Consider the following 27,387-nt stretch of genomic DNA (forward strand, 5'->3'; position numbering starts at 1 on the left):
AAGGTACCCATAGGTCCTCTAGAGTACAATAATTGGCCCTATAGGCTACAGTAGGACAGAACTGTACCTTTAAGTACAGAAATGTCCCTCTTCTGTACCCCTATTTTTCTCTAGATCATGAGGATCCTTTGCACACCGACAGACTGAAGTAGAAATCATTATGAATCAAATCGTTTTGAATCGAAAATCGATTTTGAATCGAATTGTAGCCCCAAAAATCAGAATCAAATCTAATTGTGAGATAGTAAAAGATTCCCACCTCTAGACAGAAATACTGCAGAACAGGAGACAGTAAAAATCCTTCTTTTAGACCTAAAATATTAGAAACTAGAGCCCCGGGTTGGATTTGACTGGAATTGTCCTTTAACTTTTCCAACAAGCTGTGAGAGCTCACCTGCTGTGAGTATGCTGCCGTCTGAGGCGGGGACAGAAGACATCTTGTCCACCAGGGAGGGGGGCGCGATGGGGACCATGGTGGGAACCCCGGTGACGAAGTAGGGAGGGTAGACAGGAGACTGGGGGGTGGAGCTGCCCCCCGTCTTTATGCCTTTACCCGCCTCGTACACTAACAACACAACACAACACAACACAACACAACACAACACACAACACACACAGTTAGGGATGTCACAATTACAGATTTTCTAGGTACGATTACAGTCAGAGAAATAATCACAGTATTACGATTATCATGATTATTATGCATCAATTAATTTCAAACACTATTAATCTGTAAAATTAAATATAGTCAAAATATAATTACATTACTAATTATTTCCACAAAGTATCTATTAAAATATGACGAATTATTAAAGTGTTTGATTGATTGATTGATTGATTGTATTTATTTCAAACCAAACAAAAATGATATCTCACATACAACAACAAAAACATCCTCGGCCACGGGACACCATATAACCAAATATCGAACAGGACAAACAACAACAACAACAACAATAACAACAACTTTCACTGTTTGAAATGGGGATGGAAGAAGCAGAGCTTATCAGTTTCCAACCCCAGACAACACACATACAACATTAACACAACCAAAACACAAAGTCTCTCTCCAAAGCCCCTCCCCCCCACAGTCATCACATCAGTTTACATCATTTATCTCTCCTCCTCTCTGTTATACATTTCAAACACTCCTTTTCTAAACTTACTTTTAAATTGATTAACACTTTTGCTGCGTTTAATCTCTACATCCAAGCTATTCCATAGAATAACTCCTCCGACAGAAATACACATACTTTTAAGAGTCTATATCTTACACTTTGCTGTTGCAGTTTGAGTTTTCCTCTTAAGTCATATCTTTTACAACCTTCCCTCTCATGAAATAATTTTTGGATTATACAAGGAAGAAGATTATTTTTTGCTTTATACATGATTAATGCAGTTTTAATTTTTACCAAGTCAAAAAATGTTAATGCAGATGCCTTAAAAAAAGTGGCTTAGTGTGATCATTGAACCTAACATTAAAAACTGTTCTTATGGCTCGTTTTTGTAATATGTACAGAGGCAACAGGTTGGTTTTATACGTCGTATAAGGTTGGTAATATATAAGTCATTAACTGTCATCTATACCAAATGTTTAAGTTAATTTTAAATTGTTTTTTTATTATTACAAATGACACTCTAGCATTTAAATTCCTACCAATTCAATGTTACGTGTGGACCAGTATCTGAGCATTTACCTTTATGTTGGTGCACATCTACCAATACGGTTCAGACATAATCTTTTTTTGGAAAGTGACGGTATTTAAGAATCTTTACGATCAATTAATTGTGGCGCTTAATACCGCGATTAATTGTGAAAACAAGTTGTTTTGTGTGTGTGTGTGTGTGTGTGTGTGTGTGTGTGTGTGTGTGTGTGTGTGTGTGTGTGTGTGTGTGTGTGTGTGTGTGTGTGTGTGTGTGTGTACTCACGGTGCCGGGGGCAGCAGCAGGTGTCGGGGCAGCACCAGCAGCTGACGTAGCAGCAGCAGGAGTGAGGACAACACTGACACCAACACACACCGACCAGCAGCAGGAACAACACACTGCCCAGAGCCACGGCCGCAACAAACACCCACTCTGGAAAACACACACACACACAGAGAAAACACACACATTAATCAATCAACACCAAGACCTGATCATGTTTGAACTTAATTAACATTGACACCAACAACAGTCAGACTTGTTTGATGCTTCATTGTCAGATTTAAATGTTCAGACCTAAATGAAGCTGCAGATTTCACATAATCCTTCTGTAAATACACTATGATGCATAAAATCACCTGTTTTCTTATAAATCTTTGTGTATAGTACGTCTCTGTGTAACACTGATTTGTGTTATCTGTATAATTAGTTACCTGACGTAGTTACGAGGTTATTTAGACAAGCGGTGGAGTCTTGAAGGGTCGTGGATTTGTAAAATACTGAATTATAAATTGATAAACCTCATGATCTAAATTCAACATTTTGTCAAACTGGCCCATTGCCATAATCCCTATAGTCATAGCAGTAGGTTCGTTACCTTTAATTGTCGGTGCAAGCTGTTTTTAGAACGGCGGAGCAGAGCCGTGAGCTGCTCAGAGCTACGCTACAGAGGCTCATTATGGGATTTCTTGGTTTCCCTCATCAAACTCATCAAATACACAATCCAACAACTCCACAACGCTCTGGTGGACAAGTTGTGACCTGCACATTCACCACGCTATGAGATAATAACACAACGTTACCAGACAGAGTTGTTTTAGAGGGAAATACAGAGACTGCTTGATGAAAAACTGTCCCTGAAGGCAACGCGCATCAGAGGTTTTGCATGAATTTCCCTCTAAAACAACTCTGTGTGGTAACGTTGTGTTATTATCTCATAGCGTGGTGAATGTGCAGCTCACAACCTGTCACCGTTCTAAAAACAGCTTGCACTGACAAATAAAGGTAACAAACCTACTGCTATGACTATAGGGATTATGGCAATGGGCCAATTTGCCAAAAATGTTGAACTATCCCTCTAAGTTAAAACAACATTTAATTTGCTTTAAGGTCGAGAGAAAAAACCGCTGAGGTGAAATGAAGATAATTAACGCTTTGTTATCTAAATGACATCCTGTCTTCCTTAATGTGAGGAGACCAGTAACATGGGACACAGACGGACTGTCTTCTATCACTGGGACGTTTTATTCTCTTGTTTGTTTCTGTAACAATCAGAACAAATAAAATCTGAACCAGAATGAAAGTGACAATAAAAAACCACGAACGGTGCAGATTAGAGTTGATACTGTGAGAACAACAGATGGACTAGTACATGTATCTGTCTGTCTGTCTGCAGGGACAAGGCTACGGGAAAGGGAAGGACAGAGAGAGCAGATAAGGAAATCTTTTAACAATTTAAGACCAAGGACGGTATTGTCTCTCACACACAGACACACATGGACACCAAAAACAAACACTCACACTCAGGAAACTTGTTTCTGCTACAGGAAGGAAAGGGACAGTTTATGCTGCTGCAGTCAGATCTGGCTGCTCCTCCAAAACCAGCTTGTAATGTGAACTCCTTTGCAGCCATTATCACACACACACATAGAAACACACTGACAGGAGAGATAAGCTGACGGTAATTACTCTGACTGTGGAGTGAATCATGTTTTATTTTCTAAAGCTTCACAGTGACACAGCGAGAGAGCGATGTTACTACTGACGGGACATAAACAGCAGAAAGCTCCTCCCACCCTGCTGATTGCTGGGTGTTAGCGTCCAAATGATGTGTGATGATGATGACACATTAACCACAAGCATAAATAACTACATAATGACCATAATAGCTGTTATTTTTTTCCCAGCACAGCTCATCTCAGTGGGAGTAACAGCAGCCAGCAGAAGATTATGACGTCTCAACCACAAACACCTGTTGTTGTCACCATTTAAAGGAGAATTCTGGTCTTCTGGTTTTGACCCCTAAATCGTTGTTCTGCATGGTCACCCAGTGTGGGGGGGGGGGGGGGGGGGGGGGGGGGGGGGGAAGCAAAAAACGTGACTACACTGCAAAAACTCAAAATCTTTCCAAGAATATTTGTCTTATTTCTAGTCAAAATGTCATTTCTAGTCAAAACAAATCTAATTATACTTAAAATAAGACTCATCACATAGAAAAGTAGCTTGTTTTTAGACACTTTTTACTTCTTTCAAGCTGATTTTCACTTGAAATAAGTAGAAAAATCTGACAGTGGAGCAAGTTTTTCTTTCTTATTACAAGCACAAAAAACTTGCTTTCACTGGCTGATTTTTCTACTTATTTTTTTTAAAAATGATCTAAAAACGAGTTAAATTTGAGGTGATGAGTCTTATTTAAAGTGGAAAGAGATTAGTTTGTGACTAGAAATGAGATATTTTGACAAGAAATAAGACAAATATTCTTGGAAAGATTTTGAGTTTTTACAGTGTAAAATTGATGCAGGCAAACCAGAGTTACACCATGGCTACCCGGCGCTAGGGACAGCCACAACGCTAACCCATTGGGGCCATTCTTTCAACCACAACAAACACTTAGAAAACAATCAAATATCTCTGGTACATGACTGGAATCCTTAGAGACACCACTGAACTCATATAGTGTAGAGTAGAAACAGTATAAACTTTGTGTTTTTGCATGTACACTGCAAAAACTCAAAACCTTCCCAAGAATATTTGTCTTATTTCTTGTCAAAATGTCTCATTTCTAGTCAAAACTAATCTCTTTCCACTTAAAATAAGACTCATCACCTAAAAATTAACTTGTTTTTAGATAATTTTCTCTTGTTTCAAACAAATATTCACGTGAAATAAGTAGAAAAATCTGCCAGTGAAAGCAGGTTTTTTTTGTGCTTGTAATAAGAAAGAAAAACTTGCTCCACTGTCAGATTTTTTAAAGAAGTAAAAAGTGTCTAAAAAACAAGCTACTTTTAATGTGATGAGTCTTATTTTAAGTAGAATGAGATTTGTTTTGACTAGAAATGAGACAAATATTCTTGGTAAGATTTAGTTTTTGCAGTGTGGCCACTAAAATAAACGGTCAGAGATATTTTGGACATTACCACTGCTCTTCTCCACCGTTTATTTTAGTAAAGAAATCATCACAACAAGGACAAAGTGTTAGTTTCTGTGGCGGGGAGAGCAGGCGCTCTGTGATGGGATAGTAATGTCTTTCTGGGATGTTTCAGAGTTGGGCTATCTGAGGTGAGTGGCTACATGCAGAAACACAAAGTTTCTACTGTTTCTACTCTACACTATATGAGTTCAGTGGTGTCTCTAAGGATTCTAGTCATGTACCAGAGATATCTGATTGTTTTCTGAGTGTTTGTTGTGGTTGAAAGAATTGCCCCCATGAGTTAGCGTTGTTGCTATCCCTAGCGCCGGGTAGCCATGGTAACTCTGGTTTGCCTGCATCAATTTTAGTCACGTTTTTTGCTCCAAACAACACTGGGTGACCATCAGGACAACGATTTAGGGGTCAAAAATGACCGGAATTCTCCTTTAAATCAGTTACATCATTTTCATTCATGTGTCTTTATCAAACTCTTCTTCTAACCTACATAGAGGCATCATGCAAAACCCCCAAACCCCGTTCAAATGTGTGTTAATGTGAACAGTTCATCAAGTGGAAGATGAAATGATCTCCAAAAGACATAAAGTTAAACATGAAACACTCTTTTTATCAATATTTTAATCAATATCAGTGTATTATTTTAGTTTTCTACAGTTTCAGAGTGAAAAAGCGAAACAAAGCAGCAGCCTGCAAAAGAATAGGAAACCCAGGAGACTTGAGCTCTCAGAGAACTTTGACCAAGGTATCAGACAAGATATTTACTATTTACACACTGTGATAGTTTCTAAAGAGGGAGGGGCTACTAGCTACTAACTAAAACTGTATCTGTTATATTATCTACAGAGAGAATAGTCTGCACCATCCTAATGGTTCCTACAGCCATGTCTGGGGTCAGTAGGGTTAGTACAGTATGAGTGAAGAGAGGGAAGCAGGTGAGGGGGGAGGACACATTATGCCCCTACCTGGCATAATCTTCAAATCAAAGTCTGGCAGCAGATCTTCAGGCACACCTGAGAAACCTGGAGAGAGACAGAACAAAGGTGAAGAGGAGGAGAAGGAGAAGGGAAGAGAGGAGGAGGAAGAGGAAGAGGAAGAGTTTGATGATATAAACTGGAATGATCAGATTGAGAGAAGCTGCTGCACATGCACAGAGAGACGAGGAGGAAGACTGATATGCAGACAGAGACAGAAACAGCAGCAGCAACATGCACCAGACGACGTTTTGACCTTGTTCCAGTCAGTCTCCCACATCAGAGCAGCCGATCGATCATGTGATTGATCTGATCTGATTGATAAAAAGCAGTCAGTCATGTTATCTGACAGAGGAAAACTGACTGGAACGTGAGCAACAGGCCGGAGCTGTGAGTTTTGTTACAGAGCAGAGCTGCAAAAATCACAGGTGGGAACAGTCGAAACAGACATTTCACTCCTGAAACTCTTCATTGACTTGACTAAAATAAAAAGATGAATTATTGTTGTCTCAGAGTAAAAGGTTTAAGCTCGAAGACTTCTAGACCCAAATGTGAGTTTCAGTAAAAGAAGAGAGAAACGTCACCACACCAGGTCAGCCCAGCAGGCGTTGGAGTGAAGCGTTACATTACGATGGCAGATGAGGTTTATTGTATACTTTAGAATTACATTACTGAATGTATATTTGACTGATTGAAACATGTTTATTTAATGACTAATGCACTTTACTGTTATCCAGAATCAAACCCACGAACTTAAGGTCAAGACAGAGCTGATGTGTGTTTGTGTGTGTGTGTAACTGTAATCACATGAAGCTACCTGTGTGTGTTAGTGTTTGTGGCTCCAGGTGGATTGTTTATAAACATGTTAACGAGCTCCAGGTGGATTGTTTATAAAGTTAACGAGCTCTGGCCTGAGGCTCAGAGGTTACCACGGCAATTTGAGGTGGTTGTCAATGACGATAGGGGCCCCCCAGGCTGAGGCAGACAGAAACATGGAGAAAAAGAGCGATTTTCTGCCTCTGCTCTGTCTTACGTTTGGCCTTATTCTGACAAAACGGTAGCTCCTATCAGAAAAAAACACAGACCGTGAGTATCACAAGGACTCCCTGAACGCTTTGGTGTGATTTTGGTGTTTCTACAGTAAATATTTTGCAGAAACGTGTGATTTTAAAACAGGGGTCCGTTCTGCTTCTCTCAGAAAATCTTTGTATTGGAGTCAATGAGGAGCATAGACAGACGTGGCCGCACTTAGAGGCTGATAATTCAAATTCTGTAAGTCTCTCAGATATTTTGAGCACATTGTGAGAGACAGAACAAGTTTGTCTATAAATTTCGAAAAAATCATGTGTGTAGAGTGTAAATTTTGTCCGGGAGGAGTGTGGAAAGAGAAAAGTTTCAGAAGATTTCAGACAACTTCTCCCACTCAAAGCGATGATGTCACGCACTCTGACACGAACATTCCGTGCAATACACACCCATTATAATCTCATAATTTCTCCAAAAATGATCATGGTCATTGATCAGTGATTGATCAAAATCTATAATACCTATCGAAACGTGGAATAATACACCAATACACAAGACTTGTGTCTACTGTTTAAAGTTTAAATGGAGTCTCTAGGTGAAAGTATGCCTGAGCAGTAGACGTTTATAAAACTCCAATGATTGTTCTTTTTCGCTCTTTTTTTTTCGCCCATCCCATTGACTTCAATGCGAAATTTACGTCAACTTTACGTCGTGAAAAATTCGGATTCTGTTGCCCCAAGCACTGGCCCCTGCAGCTATTTCATAGCTGTAGGGGCCAGTACAGTGCTCGGTGCGATTTCCCAGTGGCCCTAATTAGCCCATGGCTATACAATCTGGCATGTTTGCACACGGTGATGTCCATGAACTTGCACTGTACCTTCAGTGTGTCACAGGCTGGTGCAGAAATGTGGATGAACGAATGTGTTCTGTTTTGTTTGGGTGCATATTTCCACAAGACCTTGTTGAAGCTGAAGCTTTGTGTGAGAAGTGAAAAGGATCCTGGTGTTTCACTGCTGATTATGGAGGAGAGACAGAGAGAGAGAGAGAACATGGAGCACTAGCAGGTTGACTGTCTTGGCCCGACTCTGGCTGACTGTGCACATACCTCACTTCTCTCTCTCTCTCTGGGAGGCTTAACAACATGGTCTTTGCATGATTTGAAAGCACAGAGAAACCTTTATTAAATTCACAAGAATCACCACCTGAACTCAAAAAGCAAACCAGCTCTGTGCTGAAATCTGCTTTAGGTGCATTTACACATGTGAAACCCGTCTGGTTCAGTGTAATCTGTTGTTTTGACGTCTGTGCTGCTCGAGCCGCTGACGTGACGTTTCCTCCCACGCATGAATTTGCCTGCAGGCCGGTGATTCACCAAGGTTTACTTTCAAATATGTTGGGACTGCTTGTTTTACCCGATAGGGCACTCCAAGCGGGTGGTGTCTGGAGAGCATTGAACTTTAATTAAGTTTTCAAAACAACAGTAAAAAAAAACTGTTGTCCTAGTTACATGTGCTCTTTACAGATGACTTACTTTTACTCTATTATATTTTTATCAATGACTCTCTGCTTTGCCCTGTCACAGGAGGACAGATGGAGCTGCACTGTTCATACTCAGACTTTAATGCAGGAAGTGAGACATTTAATGTCAAGGAGCTTCATTTTTCTCTCTCTATCTTTTATGATTGATCAGTAAACAATGGATCTTTTCATTCACTCTGCCAACAATCTACACTCTGTGAAAAAGACGACTCACACCGTCAATTTATTCTGACAGGAGCTGGAAACATGGAGGTTTTTAAAAGTAAACTGAAAACCTTTTTATTCTGGCTTGTATGTAGTGAAACATCCTATGGTTTATAGTTGTTTTTAGTTTTAATCCTTTATTCTTGCTGCTGTGCTTGCTTTTATGACTTTTATTGTCATTTCTATTTCTATTGAAGCCCCAAAATGCGAAATTGTCCCGATAAAAATTAAATAAGTCTATATTTCAAGCTTGTTTTGTAGCGTTAGCTTCTCGAAGCTCCTCTTCCCGGTTCGTCAAATTTGGACGAACTGGGAAGAGGACAGACCCTGGTTCGACGGACATTACATACGAGCAGCATGGAGGTATTTGGATGTTTTTTGGTGTGTCTATTTGTTACGAAGACAGTTGGTATCCATTTGCAACCGTTATATGGACATGCATTGTTATTTCAATTTTGGGTGAACTATCCCTTTAACATCAGTATTTATTCCTGACTTATTCCATGTTCTCTGCACTTCTGTGTGTTTTTCCACTGAAGTTGAAACCACACATGAAAATCTAAGCGACTAACTCTGTGATTTGGATTATTATGAAGATGATACAGGAACTTGACGACAGACTGAAATCATATTTTTTTCCTCCCATCAGTCTCACACGGTGTCATCCTCCATCTTTTGTGTCACCGTGTCGTGCCGTCCCTCCCCCCGCGTCATTAAATCTTCCCTGTCGTCTTTTCTGTGAAGCCGTTCGCTGAAAAGACAAAGGAGCCCCCCCCTCCCCCTCCGGTCCACTCGCTGTGGCCCCAACTGTTGTTATGGAAACACGTCAAGCGCCTCACATGCTATATATATATATATATATATCAGCTGAACCGAAGGTGGAGGCCTCAGCGCAGACAGCACACCATGCTGCAGGAAAACCAAGATATCAAGATCCTCCCATCGTCTGAACACACAAACTGTAAAAGCCTATTGTCCAGTACTGGTGTGTGTGTGTGTGTGTATTTATGAGTGTGAATGTGTGTCTTTTTGTGCACACAAACACACACAAACACACACACATAAGTCTCTGAGTGCCAGCCAAACAAAAGTTCAGCCCTCAGAGTGAATTAGGGCACCAGAGAGCCACATAGCCTCTCAGCCGTTGCCATGGTAACATTTGTTGGACAAAAAAAGTACACTGTCACTGTAACACACACACACACACACACTCATTAGGTAATACAACATGAGAGAACAGAACGCACACACACACACAGTCTGAGGTAAGAGGTAATTATTCAGAAGTTGTTAAACTCTGCAGTGATTTACCTTCTTCTATATAGCCTATTAACATTCAGTACGATTCTTCTATACATTAATGCACCGTACGATTCTTCTATAGGCCTACATTAACGTACGGTACGATTCTTCTATACTTTAACATTCGGTACGATTCTTCTATACATTAACGTACGATACGATTCTTCTATACATGAACGTACAATACGATTCTTCTACACATTAACATTCGGTACGATTCTTCTATACTTTCACATTCAGTATGATTCTTCTATACATTAACATACATACAGTATGAGACAGTTCAGTTGTCACTCTAACCCACTGTGTGTAATGAATGGACTCATTAATGAGCTGGTGTTGTGTTGTGGCTGATGAATAGGTCGGTTTATAAAGACACCGTTATGTAGGAATCAGTTTACAGTGAATAATGACGTGTGTGGTCACTGGTCAGTGTCAGTCTGATACTGTAGCTACAACACCGTGACACTGCTGGGATCAATGAACCAATAACAAATCAGTTATATGATATTTACAGAGAATAAAGTGATAATATAATGTATAAGGCTTTTTGTTTCAGGTGTGTGAACAGGGAGGTTTGTAGTGTGTTCTTCTCACCCAGAACCAGCAGCTCCACCGAGGCTTTGTTCGGTCCCTCCAGATCATCAGCTATAATCACGTTACAGGTGTAGACGCCACTGTCGCCCCACTTGACCTCTCCTATCCTCAGGTCCGCTTCTGCATCAGCACACACACACACACACACACACAGTGGACAAGGTTAAAACGAAGAGAGAAACTCACTGGTTTGAGCTGCTAGAAGTGAGAAATACACAAACCACCACAGAAAACAGGGAAACAGGGAAACATGAAAACGAATTAGTCTCTAAAGGATCTAATTTACATTCATGAGAGTGTACTATACTACACCACACTATACTCTACTATATAAGACTATAACTGCATTGCACGACTACACTACACTGTTGTAGTGGATGTCAAAGTACGAGATCTCTAAAGACAAGTTAAAGCTGAACTCGCTGAACTATGTTGTTGTAAAGTTGTCTTTTAACGTTGTTTGCGTACTGGGGTCGTTTATACAGGAGGTCATATTATGTTTCCTAGACCAAGAACTAATGCCATGAAAAAAAAACAGTCATGTTTAGAGCCATTTCTGAGTGGAATAAGTTGCCATTAATTACAACTCAAGCAACAAGTAAAGAACGTTTAAAAAAAAACAGCTAAAAAGGTTATTCTTGGGTAAAGGCCTGAAAACTCTGTGACCTGTTTTTGCTGATTTCTGATTTTCTTTTTTCTTTTTATGAAATGTTACCTCTGTTTTTGGTAACTTGTTATAAATTTGATTGTTGGCGGGTGCTGTGTGTGTGTGCTTGTATGTGTGGGTGTGAGTGTGAGCATGTGTAGTTGGGAAATTAAGTGTTGAAACTGTATTCATGTAAAATATTATTGTTATTTGGATTTATATTCATGTTTTAACATGGACCCCAGGAAGAGTAGCTGTTGCAGGAGTAACAGCTAATGGGGATCCAAATAAACAAATATACAGTGTGTTGCATTCGTTTTTATGGGACTTGTAGTTTTTCCCATGTGCCATATCATGCTTACTCTTGCACTTTGACGGTGGACTGTAGGAAGTTAATTGCCCTAAAGGCTACAGGGATTAATACAGTTATGTGTATGTTTATCTGTATGTGATACACTGCAAAAACTCAAAATCATTCCAAGAATATTTGTCTTATTTCTTGTCAAAATGTCTCATTTCTAGTCAAAACTAATCTCTTTCCACTTAGAATAAGACTCATCACCTAAAAATTAACTTGTTTTTAGATCATTTTCACTTGTTTCAAACTAATTTTCACTTGAAATAAGTAGAAAAATCTCCCAGTGAAAGCAGGTTTTTTGTGCTGGTAATAAGAAAGAAAAACTTGCTCCACTATCAGATTTTTCTACTTATTTCAAATGAAAATAGACTTGAAACAAGTAAAAAGTGTCTAAAAACAAGCTACTTTTTATGTATAACTATAAACATACATATTTTAGGTATAGTAATGAGATTTGTTTTGACTAGAAATGACATTTTGACTAGAAATAAGACAATATTCTAGGTAAGATTTTGAGTTTTTGCAGTGTACTACACAACTACAGACCATAATAGTAGGCCTACATTTGTGTACTCTGTATTACATTTCACTGCATTAGAACTTTTTCATTTATATATGGAAGCAGGATCTCCGGCAGTGAGCTCTGGTCTGACCCACACTAACACAACACAACACAATGCCTGGCTGCTGCTGCTGCTGGCTCCATTGTGAGAGCGTCAGACATATAAAAAAAAAACACACAGCAGACAGGAAGTGGGTTGTGTAATTCCCTGTGTTTTCCTGTTAGCCAAGGAAGAGGGAGGAGAGACGGGCCGAGACCGACCAGGCTCAGTGCCACCGACCAACACACTGACTGGTTTCATCTGAAGACACCTTGTTATAAAACCATCCCGTTGTCTTGTAGTTTCACTTTGATCCACTCAGCTGTTTAAAGTGGAAGTCAGTGTGTTGGTGTGTGTCTGTGTTCACCATGTGATTAAGATAGAACACCAACCCCATGCCAACTAAGTGAAATGCATGCTGGGACAGACTCGAACCCCGAGGAGGATTACATGGGTATGGATGACTGGGCGCCGCTCTGCAGGAGACACAGTTTAAAGGGATAGTTCAACATTTTGGCAAATTGGCCCATTGCCATAATCCCTATAGTCTTAGCAGTAGGTTTGTTACCTTTAATTGTCGGCGTAAGCTGTTTTTAGAACGGTGGAGCGGAGCCGTGAGCTGCTCAGAGCTACGCTACGGAGGCTAAAGGAATTTCTTGGTTTCCCTCATCAAACTCATCAAATACAAAATCCAAAAACTCCAAAACGCTTTCGTGGACAAGTTGTGAGCTGCACATTCACCACGCTATGAGATAATAACGGAACGTTACGAAACGGAGCCGTTTTCGAGGTAAATACAGAGTCTGCTTGATGAAAAACTGTCCCTGAGGGCAACACACATCAGCGGTTTTGCATGAATTTCCCTCTAAAACAACTCTGTGTGGTAACGTTGTGTTATTATCTCATAGCGTGGTGAATGTGCAGCTACCAACTTGTCCACCAGAGCGTTGTGGAGTTGTTGGATTGTGTATTTGATGAGTTTGATGAGGGAAACCAAGAAATCCCATAATGAGCCTCCGTAGCGTAGCTCTGAGCAGCTCACGGCTCTGCTCCGCCGTTCTAAAAATAGCTTGCACCGACAATTAAAGGTAAGAACCTACTGCTATGACTATAGGGATTATGGCAATGGGACAATTTGCCAAAATGTTGAACTATCCCTTTAACAACACCAACCCCATGCCAACTAAGTGAAATGCATGCTGGGACAGACTCGAACCCTGAGGAGGGTTACATGGGTATGGATGACTGGCCGCCGCTCTGCAGGAGACACGGTTTAAAGCTTTCACCTTTTTGTTCATGTACAACACGAGGAGGAGGTGGAGACACCAGGACAGACCGGACACTGAGAGGGGAATGAGTGTGTGTGTGTGGCCGGACGGACGGTGGGAGAAAAAAAAAAAAAAAAAAAAAAGCGGGACACTGAAGTAGATCAGAGAGGAAGAAGTGAGAGGTCAGGATGAATGAGAGGACGGCGTGAAACTGCTTCTTTTGTCTGTGTCCCTGGCTGCTGAAGAGAAGCCCGATTCTTCAGCCAGAGTTAGAGCTTCATAAATCTGAGGCTGCAAACAAGGCGCCACACACACACACACACACACACACACACACACACACACACACACACACACACACACACACACACACACACAGTAGAGACCCTCAGATGATCCTTGAACGCCACGATGCTGCGACTGTAGAATTCCTGTGGTTAATCTGTTGGAAACTGTTGGAAACTCTTTCTCATCATAACAGATTTAATTAACAACAACGATGATAAACTTTACTTTATTGCCGTGTGGGCGAAGCTGCTGCCGGAGTTTCAGACAAATAAGAATCAATAATATGATGATGATATATTGGCCGGTATTTGTAACATTTCTGGAGGATTCCCTAACTTCACCGAATGTAGATTAAAGGGATAGTTCACCCTAGAATGATATTTCGCTCATTATCTACTCACCCTCATGTTGACTAAGGGCTGGAAGAATTTGCAGAGTCCACCGTCCCTTCTCTGAGTTACAGGGGGTCTCGGCGTAGCAGTGCATTTCAATGCAACGGTTGCAAAGGGACACCAGAGCTCTTCGTAAAAAAACACACACAAAAAAACATCCAAATACCTCCATGATGCTTGTATGTAATGTCCGTCTTGTGCTGAAGCCCCAAATTGCGTAATTGTCCCGAAAAAAATTAAATAAGTCTATATTTTAAGCTTGTTTGTAGCGGAAGCTTCTCGTCTTCTTCTTCTTCTCCTCTTCCTGGTCCGTCCAAATATCGCGTGATTTGCGCCGGCGTCAGTGCGGTTACTGCGAATCATGCGAGATTTGGACGGACCAGGAAGAGGAGCTTCCAGAAGCTTCCGCTACAAACAAGCTTAAAATATAGACTTATTTAATTTTTTTCGGGACAATTACGCAATTTGGGGCTTCAGCACAAGACGGACATTACATACGAGCATCATGGAGGTATTTGGATGTTTTTTTGTGTGTGTTTTTTTACGAAGAGCTCCGGTGTCCCTTTGCAACCGTTGCATTGAAATTCACTGCTACGCCAAGACCCCCTGTAACTCAGAGAAGGGACGGTGGACTCTGATAATTCTTCCAGCCCTTAGTCAACATGAGGGTGAGTAGATAATGAGCGAAATATCATTCTAGGGTGAACTATCCCTTTAATGATTATTCCCTATATGTGATGGGTGGATGAACTGCACAGAGCTACAAGCCTCATTCACACGAACACACACGAAAACACACTGTATATTAGGACGGGGGCTTTTAAAGAAGAAGAAAGATTTTCCCATTCATATCGATCTTCATTTGAAAGATCTGATATTGATTCATAAAAATTGTCTTTTAAAGGGATAGTTCAAAATTTTGGCAAATTGGCCCTTTGCCGTTCATAAGTAGGTTTGTTACCTTTAATTGTCGGTGCAAGCTATTTTTAGAACGGCGGAGCAGAGCCGTGAGCTGCTCAGAGCTACGCTACAGAGGCTCATTATGGGATTTCTTGGTTTCCCTCATCAAACTCATCAAATACACAATCCAACAACTCCACAACGCTCTGGTGGACAAGTTGTGACCTGCACATTCACCACGCTATGAGATAATAACACAACGTTACCAGACAGAGTTGTTTTAGAGGGAAATTTGTGCAAAACCGCTGATGCACGTTGCCTTCAGGGACAGTTTTTCATCAACAGTCTCTGTATTTCCCTCTAAAACAACTCTGTCTGGTAACGTTCTGTTATTATCTCATAGTGTTGCACCGTTAACTTCTGGAGTGGGTCATGTTAGACAAATGTGCATTAATGTTGCTGCTTTTGGGTCAATTTTTAATGTAAACATTATAGTTAATATTTTCAATGATGCACCAGATTAGAGAGTTTAATCTTTGTACAATTTGCAGCATTGGTTCTGTGAAAATCTCTTTCATATCTAAGCAACATTGGTATTGAAACTGAAAGATCTCTAGATTAATCAATATTGAAACAGAATCGAGTCGGTTCAGTGAATCAGTAGCGACACCCAGCAATAGGCCCAACATGGCATCAGTTTATATCACTTCAATGGTGCAATGGTGCAAAAAGCTTCATGACCTAAAAGTTGAATTCCAGCTCCACATCTCAGGCCAAACCAGTGGTGGTTATCTAATCATTTCTTTTGGGTGATATAACCTGACTGTGGTGAAACCTCCTCTACATGTGAACTGAAGCTCTCTGACTCTCTGACTGTGTTTGTTCCATCAGGAATGTGTGTGAAGAGAAAGGCCAATGTCCTGATTTACAGTTTCCATCAAACCAGCAGAGCTCGGCAGGAGAAGAAGAGAAAGAGCAACAGTTTGGATCAATAAGAGAAGGTGCTTTTACTTTAGCTGCTGGGAGTTTGTGTTCCTGTTTTTTTTTTTTTTTTAATCCATATTTCTGCATCATGTTTGTAAAGCTGGCTGTGATTTGGCTTCAGAGCTGCAGCTAACCCTGAACATGTTTGCCAAATTAAATTCCATCTTAAAGGTGGACCTTATTTCTAGCATAAAATCCGATAATTTCCTCCCCCAGATAACTTTGGTGTCATTACAAGTGGTTGTGATGAAATGAGCTCCAGCCGAGAGCCGCGTATATCCATATAATGGAGTCTACAGGGCAGCAGAATGCAGCCTCTAAATAACACATTATCTGCAGAGAAACTCCTTCATTTCACCAATATTTAGTTCTGATAGGCTAGTGCTATTCCCCTCTGAGTCCGGGGTTAGCTGTTATCAACATCCGGGGTCTGTAGGTTGACCTACTGACCTCTGACCTGGATGATGTCATCTCTGAGTGCTGCGCGGTGCGGCTTGTTGCTACCGCTAATGCTACGGTTTGTTTCTGCGTGTTTCCGACTTGTCAGAACAAAATGAGCAGCTGGATGAAGTTCAGCTTCCACAGGCTTCCTCTCCTCAACCTGGACTCACTAAAGCTCCGGCTAGTTGAGATAAAAATGGACCCGAATGCCGAAGCAGAATGATTATTATCAGAATGAGCCGGGCGGCGCTCAGAGATGACATCATCCAGGTCAGAGGTCAGTAGGTCAACCTACAGACCCCGGATGTTGATAACAGCTAACCCCGGACTCAGAGGGGAATAGCACTAGCCTATCAGAACTAAATATTGGTGAAATGAAGGAGTTTCTCTGCAGATAATGTGTTATTTAGAGGCTGCATTCTGCTGCCCTGTAGACTCCATTATACGGATATACGCGCCTCTCGGCTGGAGCTCATTTCATCACAACCACTTGTAATGACACCAAAGTTATCTGGGGGAGGAAATGATCAGATTTTATGCTAGAAATAAGGTCCAGATTGTAAAAAAAAACAGCAATTCCCCTTTAAGCTGGTGAACTAAAGTTTTAAAGGTCTGCAACACTGAAGAAGTGTGTTGTTGTGTTGTTGTGTTGTGACTCACTGTTGATGATGGAGATGTCTCTGTTCTTGTAGTACTCCGACAGCGTGACCGCCGAGCCGGAGATGGACGCCACGGTCCGGACCGTCCGGCTGTTGTCGGAGCAGTCCAGGTAGTTCGGCGTCATCCCCGTGTCGTACCCTCCTCCTCCTCCTCCTCCTCCTATCAGCCCTCCTCCTCCTCCTCCTCCTCCTCCTCCTCCTCCTCCTCCCAGGCCGCCGCTCATGCTGTCGGGGAAGCTGAAGGAGTCGCGCGTGCGGTCGCGGCAGTACGACCTGTAGATCCACTGCACCACGGGCGTCTGCGTGGACACGCTGCTGTACTGACACGGCAGAACCACGGACTGGAACAGGACCGTGTACCTCCTCTCATCCCGCACTGACACATGGACGCCACGGCAGCAGGGAGGGAGGATACCTGAGGAAGAGGAAGAGGAGGAGGAGGAGGAGGAGGAGGAGGAGGAGATGATGAGGAAGGATCAGTGAAGGGTGAAAGAATGTAAAGTTAAAGGGATAGTTGAACATTTTGTCAAATTGGCCGATTGCCATAATCCCTATAGTCATAGCAGCAGGTTCGTTACCTTTAATTGTCGGTGCAAGCTATTTTTAGAACATCGCTCATTATGGGATTTCTTGGTTTCCTTCATCAAACTCATCAAATACACAATCCAACAACTCCACAACGCTCTGGTGGACAAGTTGTGAGCTGCATTCACAACTTGCATTCACCACGCTATGAGATAATAACACAACGTTACCACACAGAGTTGTTTTAGAGGTTAACACAGAGACTGCTTGATGAAAAACTGTCCCTGAAGGCAACGCACATCAGCAGTTTTACATGAATTTCCCTCTAAAACAACTCTGTGTGGTAACGTTGTGTTATTATCTCATAGCGTGGTGAATGTGCAGGTAAAAACAGCTTGCACCGACAATTAAAGGTAACGAACCTACTGCTATGACTATAGGGATTATGATAATGGGCCAATTTGCCATAATGTTGAACTATCCCTTTGAACACACAGGGGTTGAGAAGTCTTTGTTTTATCAGGTTTATAGAGTTGAGGGGGAGGCAGGTTTATATCTGCTGTGACTCTGGCCTCGATGCTCAGTTCTGATTTGTTGCCTATAACCGATTTATTTTATTCCTCCGTCTGTTCACATGTTCTATTGAAGTGAACCCATATCTGATACCTGCACCTGTTTTACACCGTCAATATGACCTACGACTCGCTCTGCCAGGGAAGATCCAATCTGTTTAGACTGCAGATGCATTGGCCGATATCCAATTATCTGATTTATTCCCAGATATAACAGAGCCTGAATCCGATCTGACAACATCTGATATCAGGTGTTTTTCCTGTTTACACGTTCATGTTCCAGATCTGATCTGAGCCACTTGAACCTTGTAGTGTAAAGACAGATGCCAATACCTGCACTTGTTTCCGTTAGGGATGGGTATCATCTAGATTTGATCAATACTGGTATTGATACCAATATGATATTTCTCATTACATTTTCATTTAATTTAGTTAAAGGGATAGTTCAACATTTTGGGCAAATTGGCCCATTGCCATAATCCCTATAGTCATAGCAGTAGGTTCGTTATCTTTAATTGTCGGTGCAAGCTATTTTTTAGAACGGCGGAGCAGAGCCGTGAGCTGCTCAGAGCTACGCTACGGAGGCTCATTATGGGATTTCTTGGTTTCCCTCATCAAACTCATCAAATACACAATCCAACAACTCCACAACGCTCTGGTGGACAAGTTGTGAGCTGCACATTCACCACGCTATGAGATAATAACACAACGTTACCACACAGAGTTGTTTTAGAGGGAAATACAGAGACTGTTGATGAAAAACTGTCCCTGAAGGCAACGTGCATCAGCGGTTTTGCATGAACATGAACCAGAGCCAGAACCAGAACCCAGCGTGGTGTGAAGCTCCAGCAGCCAGAGCAGGTTTCAGTAATAACTGGGAAAGTCTGACTGATCGACTGATCACAAAATGTCTTTTTACTCCAAGACATTTAAATAAATATTTTAATGTACAAGTTTATTATTATTATTATTATTATTAATCAACATGAAGCTGCTGTGTTTAACTCTGACTCAGCTCAGTCGACCTCAGATTGTTTTTGAACTTGTGAAGCTGCAGCGAGTCGAGGTCACATGACGACCAGGAGCTGCAGCTCAGCATCAATACACACACTGACACTGGAGAGATAAAACACACACACACACACACACACACACACACACACCCCAAAACATCTGTGCTGCTGCTGCTGCTGCTGTGTGTGAGTGAGTATGTGTGTGTGTTTCACACTAAACAGTGGGAGGTGTGACTGAACTGGACCAGTGAGCAGGGATGAGGTAGCCTAAGGTTGTTTTTAAAAAGCCTGTGGATATTATTACTGTTCATACTTTCATTTAGCCGACCAATCAATAACGTTATCGGCTTTTTAGGTTTTGGGGGGAAAAAAAACACACACAGCTTCTTTTTTTTGGGGCCAAGTTGAATAAAATTGACTCCAACATAAATTCCTGAAGGAGAAGTTTGACTCTAACTTCTAAGATCTGGAACAATAACAAAAAAAACCCATGCAGGAGGTTGGTCTTGGTCTTGGTCTTCCTGGGATCACAGGCTGCAGGGGGATCTGGCCTTTATTAGTTTTCCGAGGAAACCACCTCCAGAGCAGAAAATGAAAGCAGGAGGAGGAGGAGGAGGAGGAGGGGGAGGAGGAGGAGGAGAGAGAGGGAGCAGCTAACAGAGGAATTTTACTTTGAATGTTTGTAGATCAACATGAATGTAGAATAAATGTTCACTGTGTTGGTATTTCAGAAAATAAAAACATTTTCTAGGTAAACTGAGTTCACTATGTTGTGTCTTCTCTTTTTTTTGAGCATGATTATTGCACCGCCTCTGTGGTTTCTGCATAACAAACAAATTATGTGTCCATAAATAATAGGCTACCATAATAAAACTCACAACAATGAGTAGGACATGATTAATCACTGTGTGCATGTTTTAAAAAGTTGTAAAAAAATATATATGCACATCCCTAACCCCCTAACCCTTGCTTGGGGTGCTGGGCCAAGGGGAAAACAGAAAAGAGAAGAAATAGCCCGCCAACAACCTCGTTTTGCTCCAGATATTTTACTGACATTGTCTTTGGCTGTAAAATATCTGGAGCAAAACGAGGTTGTGTGGGCTATTTCTTCTCTTTCATGTTTTAAAAAGTCACATTTATGCATTTTTTTCTTTTCATCTCAAACAGGAACAGAGTCAGGTTGAATTCCAGTCAGGTTCATGTACATTTTAATTGGTTGAATCAATCACGTACTTCTGTTAGTTTTCTCTTATCCCAAATCAATTCACATGCATCTGTTGCTTTTTTCTAGTCCTACTTTTACTTTTTGATGTGTTTTCAGTCTATTATTATCATCAGTGTGGTATTTTGAATGTATAATTATAGGCTATAAACTGTAGTTTCTGTTAAACTTGTGTGAAGTTAAAACCTAACTCCTAATCCAACACCACCCCCAGAGCTGCTTCTGGTCGGATCATTCACACATGACTAAACTCAGAGTAACAGTTTGACTGCAGCAGCTCAGCGGAGCCACGAAACAACACAAATGTTGAATTACTGCGCCTGTCCTAGATTACTATTATTACACATAATATTATTACTAACCCTGTGAGAGGAGAAAAAGTTAAATCGTTTTAAATCCAACACCGTTACTCCGGACTCTGAACAACCTGTTAACTCCGTCTCTTCAGTATCTTCTCTTACCTGCCAGACAAATGAGGAGAATCCACCTGTGTGACGTCAGAACGCGCTCCCAGGTCCCACAGGTGAGTTGTAGTTGTAGTTGTAGTTTCCTGCAGGTTTTCCTCTGCTGAGCGGAGTCTTCTCCTCCTTTAGGCTCCATCACTCCGCGGTGGTTCAGACTCAGACTGTCGAAGTCACACACACACTGACCGACTGTGTGTGAACTGAACTGGCACATAACGGGACCAGCGTCAAGCTCGTCACAATAAAACTCACGTCTTCCGGTCACCGTTTTCTTTTTTCAAAATAAAATCATCGTTAAAGGAGCCGATAATAATAATTAAAAAATTAAAAAAAACATAATAATAATAATAATAATAATAATAATAATAATAAGAAGAAGAAGAAGAAGAAGAAGAAGAAGAAGAAGAAGAAGAAGAAGAAGAAGAAGAAGAAGAAGAATAAAAACAACCATAATAATAATAATAATAAAACGACGGAGTATTAGAGCCACATTGATAGAAAAAAACAGACTTAGAGAAAAAAGTCATAACATTATGAGAATAAAGTTGTAAATTTACGAGAATAAAGTCGTACATTTCATACGAGAAAAAAGTCATAACATTATGAGAATAAAATCGACTTCATTCTCGAGGTTTGTGCTTTTTTTATTTGTCAATGTGGCCCTAATACTCCGTCATATAATAATAATAATATATATATATTTTGTTGTTGTTGTTGTTATGTAGGTATAACAGCAAGTTTTTTTTCCCAAGTGAATGCCTACACTTCTGGAAAAATTACACACACAAAAAAAAACTACTCAGAATTTTTTTTTCCCCAAGTAAATGCAATAGGCCTCCATAGTTAGGCTAATGACATGGCCTGCTTATATTTAGGGCTGCTTGATAATAATGTCCCAACAAGCTATATGCCAGCTTAGCATTAGCCTGTCCCCAGAAACACTTCTGTTGTGTTGTGAGTTTTTGAATGATGTTTGTGGTGTTTCAGGTGTTTGTTTTTTACGTTATTGCAGATCAGAGTTACCTGAACCCTATTAACCCCATCAGATAAACCTTTGTGAAATTATTAAACTAGATCTAAATTTAGAGCTACAGGAATCACAGGATGCATCTTTTTTTTTTTTTTATTATTAAGACATATAGGCTACATACATACATACAAACAATAAATATACAATAAACTAATAAACAAAAAATATATACATAGAAAGGGGTATTGATATTATATTATATAGGTATATATTATAGGTATTATTAAATCATAGTTGTTTGTAATCATTTATAATATTCCAAGGTTTTTGTAGCCTTTCTGTCTTTCATATTTTGTAGTAGCTGCATATAATATCTGATTTCTATTTTAAACTCATAAAAATGTGTTTTTTTGGATGACAATTTACATTTATGGGTGTAATATTTTCCTTGTAAAATAAAAAGATTCAACAAAAACAATTCCTATCATAAGTGAGAATTATATCTTTTTTTTTTTTTTTTAAGTTGAATCTTGATGCCTGTCAAAAATGTAAACATGTCTATTAGTTCTATCCAAAACAAATAGGTATAACGACATTCAAAAAAAAAAAAAGGTGACAGATTCAGGCTATTTTCCTCCTCCTGTTCACAAAAAGTACAGTTGACATTAATATCTTTCAATCTGGAGATGGCCTGATTGACAGACAGGATAAATTAAATGCATGCTTTTGAAAGAAACTTCCTTTATCTTGTTTGTGACACAGTATATATGGATGCATCTGAGCTTTAGGGGATTTTACCTGCTGACGTCACCGGTTGTTTCGGGGCGTGGCCGCAGGTGAGCGCAGTGAAGTCTCAACCAGTCTTCACCTGGAGAAGAGATACCAACTCAACCGAGCCGGTCGGAACGACGAGTGTGTGTGTGTGTGTGTGTGTGTGTGTGTGTGTGTGTGTGTGTGTGTGTGTGTGTGTGTGTGTGTGTGTGTGTGTGTGTGTGTGTGTAGGTCCAGGTGAAAACACAGCAACTTTTATTTTTTCCTCCAACTTCTTTATTTTTTTGTTTTAATATTATTCATCTTTCTTTATTCTTTAATAACAGAAATCCTTCAGTTCTGCTGCTGGTTTTGTTTTTGTGGGTTTGTTCCTGCTGCTGTCGCTGCTTAAAGGTAGGCTATAGTAGGACCGTCACTCCGGCTCTTCACAGGTGGACAGAGTACTCAACCCCAGTACTTGAGTAAGAGTACAAATACTACTGGTCAAAATTTACTCCATTACAAGTAAAAGTAGCTCAGTCGACATGTTACTCCAGTAAGAGTAAAAAAGGTACTTGCTTTTAAAGGTACTTAAGTATCCAAAAGTACATGCTTTTAAATTGACTTTAAGTAAAAGTAAGAGTACATTTCTTATTTTTCACATCAATGAATTAAAGCAGAAGTAAGCGATCCGGTGGTTTTGGCTAATGCTGCGTTCCAGGCAGGCTTTTGAAACCGTAAATTACAGCTTCAAGTCACAACTTACGACTTTGTAGCGTTCCAGGCAACCCACTCGTGTTTCTCCGACCTGTTTTACCTGTGAAAGTCACTATAACGGCCACTCGTAACTTCCGACCGGTGAACTCGTACCAGATTGAACTGGTACAACTTCACAGGTCGGAAAAACACGAGTTACGAGTTGCCCTGAACGCACCATAACAGTCCTCGTCCCTACGTCACCACATTCAGGCGCATCCCTTGGCTGCACACACAGAGAGGACTGCCCCTTTATGCCGTTCTCTCTCCTCATTGGATAAAACTTGTAGGATACAAGAAAAGTTTTCTCCTCGGCTCAGAGCAGAGCAGAGTGACTGACAGACCCGTGTTTCGGTCCAAACACTCTATGTAAGTGATTGCTGTTGGAATATAGAACTATTTAAGACTTATATTAACACAAATATATCACTTACTTCTGCTTTAATATAATTTTTTCTAAATGAATTTAAGGAGCTTTTAACTCTTGTTTCTGAGAATTAACATCACAGTATCCAAAAAGTGTCCCTCTGTCCACACACTGACTGTCTCTCTCGTCCACAGAGCGTCCATCGACAGAATAATGTGGACACCTCATGGAGAAGGAAAGGAACTCTTCAAGCTGCAGCACATCATGGAAATCAAACTGGATGTGTAAATAAATACACATTTGTGTTTAATGCATTTACCACAACACACTGCACTGCAAAAACTCAAAATCTTTCCAAGAATATTTGTCTTATTTCTTGTCAAAATGTCTCAATTTTAGTCAAGACTAATCTATATCCGCATAAAATAAGACTCATCACCTAAAAATGAACTTGTTTTGAGATAATTCTCATTTGTTTCAAACAAATTTTCACTTGAAATAAGTAGAAAAATCTGCCAGTGAAAGCAAGTTTTTTGTGCTTGTAATAAGAAAGAAAAACTTGCTCCACTATCAGATTTTTCTACTTATTTCAAGTGGAAAATTAGCTTGAAAAAAGTAAAAGGTGTCTAAAAACAAGCTACTTTTTAATGTAATGAGTCTTATTTTAAGTATAATTAGATTTATTTTGACTAGAAATGACATTTTGACTAGAAATAAGACAAATATTCTTGGTAAGATTACAGGTGTAACAGGTTTAAAACCTGCTGTCAAACTGCACTGATGACCAAAGTCAGTTTGAGATGTTGTTTTAAATGTGTAATGTTAAAGATCCTGATGATTTATATATTTCTACGTCAGAGCAGCAGGTTGTCCACTAACTCTGTTAACTCGCCACTGATCAGAAGCTGCAGTGTTTACACAGTGGAGCTGTAAAGTTAAAGCAGCAACAGCTTTTCTTCTTCTATTAAAACTATTTACACAAAGTAACCTGGTTACATTTTGTATTTTTTTTTTTAGTTTAATAGGTTTATTTGTATCAGGGACAATGTACAAAATAACATTCAGTCTCGAAATGAGAAGAGATGCCTTGTACCGGATTTAGCTTATTACTAGCTACTTTCCATCCGTAGTCCCTGGGCAGGTGAATACAATAATTAACATTATAATTAACAAATAAACATTTAAGTTATCGATTCAAAGTGCAGCATGAAGAGGTTTTTCTATATGAACTCAGTCTGTTGATGTGTGAGTTGTGTTGTTATGTGTAAATGATGATGTTTGTCTACACTCCTCCACCGCTGTGAACAAGAGATGAAGCTCTTTGATCTGATAACTGTGTCATTCAGCCTTTTTCTTATCAGCTGAACCAACACCTTCATGACTGATCCAGCAGCAGCCACACACAGTCACCTACTAATGTGTCAACATACACACACACATCTATCAGTTGTATATATATAGAGAAAGAGATGACTCTTGACTTTTCTGTAAAGGAGACAATGTGTAATTGAGTATGAGTCAGGTCTTTGTTCATTGTTGTGGCTGCAGCCTTCAGTCTTCTCTCCACAGCCGTGTCACAACTCACAGATCAGTCTGAGCTCAGGAATCTGCTCCGTCTGCTGCAGCGCTTCTGTCCATTAAGAGTCTAAAGTATCTCTTTATTATTAACATGGAAGATGAAGAGTAGTCAGACAAACTGTTTGCACATTTTCTCAGTAAATAAACTTGTGTGGAAAAACATGAACCTGCAGGTTTTAATTTATTTGAGCTTTGTTTTTATTTTATTCTAAAGCCTGGTTTTAATGATCCAGGTTTAAGAAATCATGACGTACAGGAGTTGCTGTTTGTCTCGTCTGCCCCTTTATACCTCAGAGGAATAAACCTTTATTGACTTGTACTCCATGCGCTTGATTTTTAAAATAATATCTAAGATAGATAGATAGATTGTAGGCCTGCACAATTAATCATAATTTAATCATGATTAAAACTGAAATATACATATACTGTATATATATATTTATAAAGGTATGTCTCAACATTGTTGTGTTGCTATAGAGACGGTACATTGTGCATAGTTGCATGTTTTTTTTTTTAATAGGTTAAGCCATACTTATATTACAGCCCTGCAGCTACATCGTTTTATTTTGAAATCCAAATGACCTCATATCCGGTACCAATTATGCAACTTTGCGCTGCAGTGTTGTCTCTGTCTTAAGACAGAAGACAATGGCCGGTAATGGAGGGAAACGGAAAGGTGAAGCCAGAAACAAGGTCAGTAGAACACTTTTAAACACAAGAAAATACAGAATATAAGTTTAAGTTATTTCCAAACCAACAATAATAAAGAAGTTAATATTAATAGCACAACACAATGTGACAACTAAGTTGCTCAGTTGGAGGTTTGCTGCCATCTAGTGTTCAGGACTCAGTGTTGCTTCAGTTTAATCACTTTTATTTTACAGAATATTTTAAAATGGAATATAATGCCACAATTATGAAAAATCAGGTAACATCATTATTGCTGAAATAAAAAATAAAGCATGTAGACGGTCATACTCCATTGCATTTCAACAGAAATAGAAAAAAAACATGTTTGAAGGTGACATGGTAAAAATGAGGTTATGTACTATGTATATTAAAAGTTGTGACATATCAAAATCATGATTTTCATTTAAAAAGGAGTAAAAAACGTGTCAGATCTGTGGAAGCATTATTAATCAGAAACAAAGAGCAGAAGTTCTAGTTCTAGTTTCTATGAAATCGTGGTTTAAAAGGAAGAAAAAGAAAAATAGAGAAACTGAAACCACTCAGCAGAACGGACGATATGGACGCCCCAGTTCCTCTGTTTCTACACTAAATATAAATATAAGATACGCCTGGCTAACTAACTCAGTAAACAGATATACAGTTAAGTGTAAAAGACAAAAGCGTCCTTTCCTTTAAAGTTACCAAAACACCAGTTACAGCAAAGAGCAGAAACCATCAAGACAAGACACAAAGCTTTGCATTCATTTGTAACATTAACAATATCCCTTGTTTAAAGTCTAAAATTACACATTATCCTGCTAACACACACATCTATCTTCCACACATCAGACAGCAAACGTTTGTCTCGACTTCAGAATGTGACCAAACCTGACTGAATAACTGCAGTGAACTTGTATTTACACGGCCGACATCAAACAGTCAAACTAAACGTAAGCGTCCCGTTCTGTCATCACAGAAAAGTGTGATTTAGTTTTTTAAAAATGGTGGAAAAACATTCATCTTCACTCAGGAAATTAAAATACAACACACATATACATTAAAAAAAGATTGATATTAGAGCCGTTGTTCTGTTATTGTCCTACTGAATTAGATTTTTTACTTTGGACCCCTCAACCTACCTAAGTGTATCTTTTGCCTGCACATTTGGGGATTTGTGAAATGTTTGTTAAGTTCCAAATCTTTGTATGTTTTGAGTTTAAGGTATAGATTTTCACCCAGGTGGATTATAATCT

The 27,387-nt window shown here is 39.8% G+C and overlaps 1 protein-coding gene across 1 annotated transcript in view; it reads right to left on the reverse strand.

The window, feature by feature from the left end:
- The window catches only part of LOC311004702 (uncharacterized protein), a 33,479-nt gene extending 12,283 nt beyond the window's left edge, over positions 1–21,196 (reverse strand). The window contains exons 1-5 of the mRNA XM_083996874.1: positions 21,042–21,196; positions 17,250–17,663; positions 10,711–10,830; positions 1,930–2,076; positions 395–565 (exon numbers count right to left, since the gene is read on the reverse strand). Of these exons, the coding sequence (XP_083853000.1) occupies positions 395–565; positions 1,930–2,076; positions 10,711–10,830; positions 17,250–17,663; positions 21,042–21,180 (991 nt within the window). The 5' untranslated portion in view covers positions 21,181–21,196. The remainder of the gene's footprint in view (positions 1–394; positions 566–1,929; positions 2,077–10,710; positions 10,831–17,249; positions 17,664–21,041) is intronic.
- Between the last annotated feature and the right edge of the window lie 6,191 nt (positions 21,197–27,387).

The sequence above is a fragment of the Trachurus trachurus genome (genome assembly GCF_905171665.1).
Source record: "Trachurus trachurus genome assembly, chromosome: 3".
Classification (NCBI taxonomy): domain Eukaryota; kingdom Metazoa; phylum Chordata; class Actinopteri; order Carangiformes; family Carangidae; genus Trachurus; species Trachurus trachurus.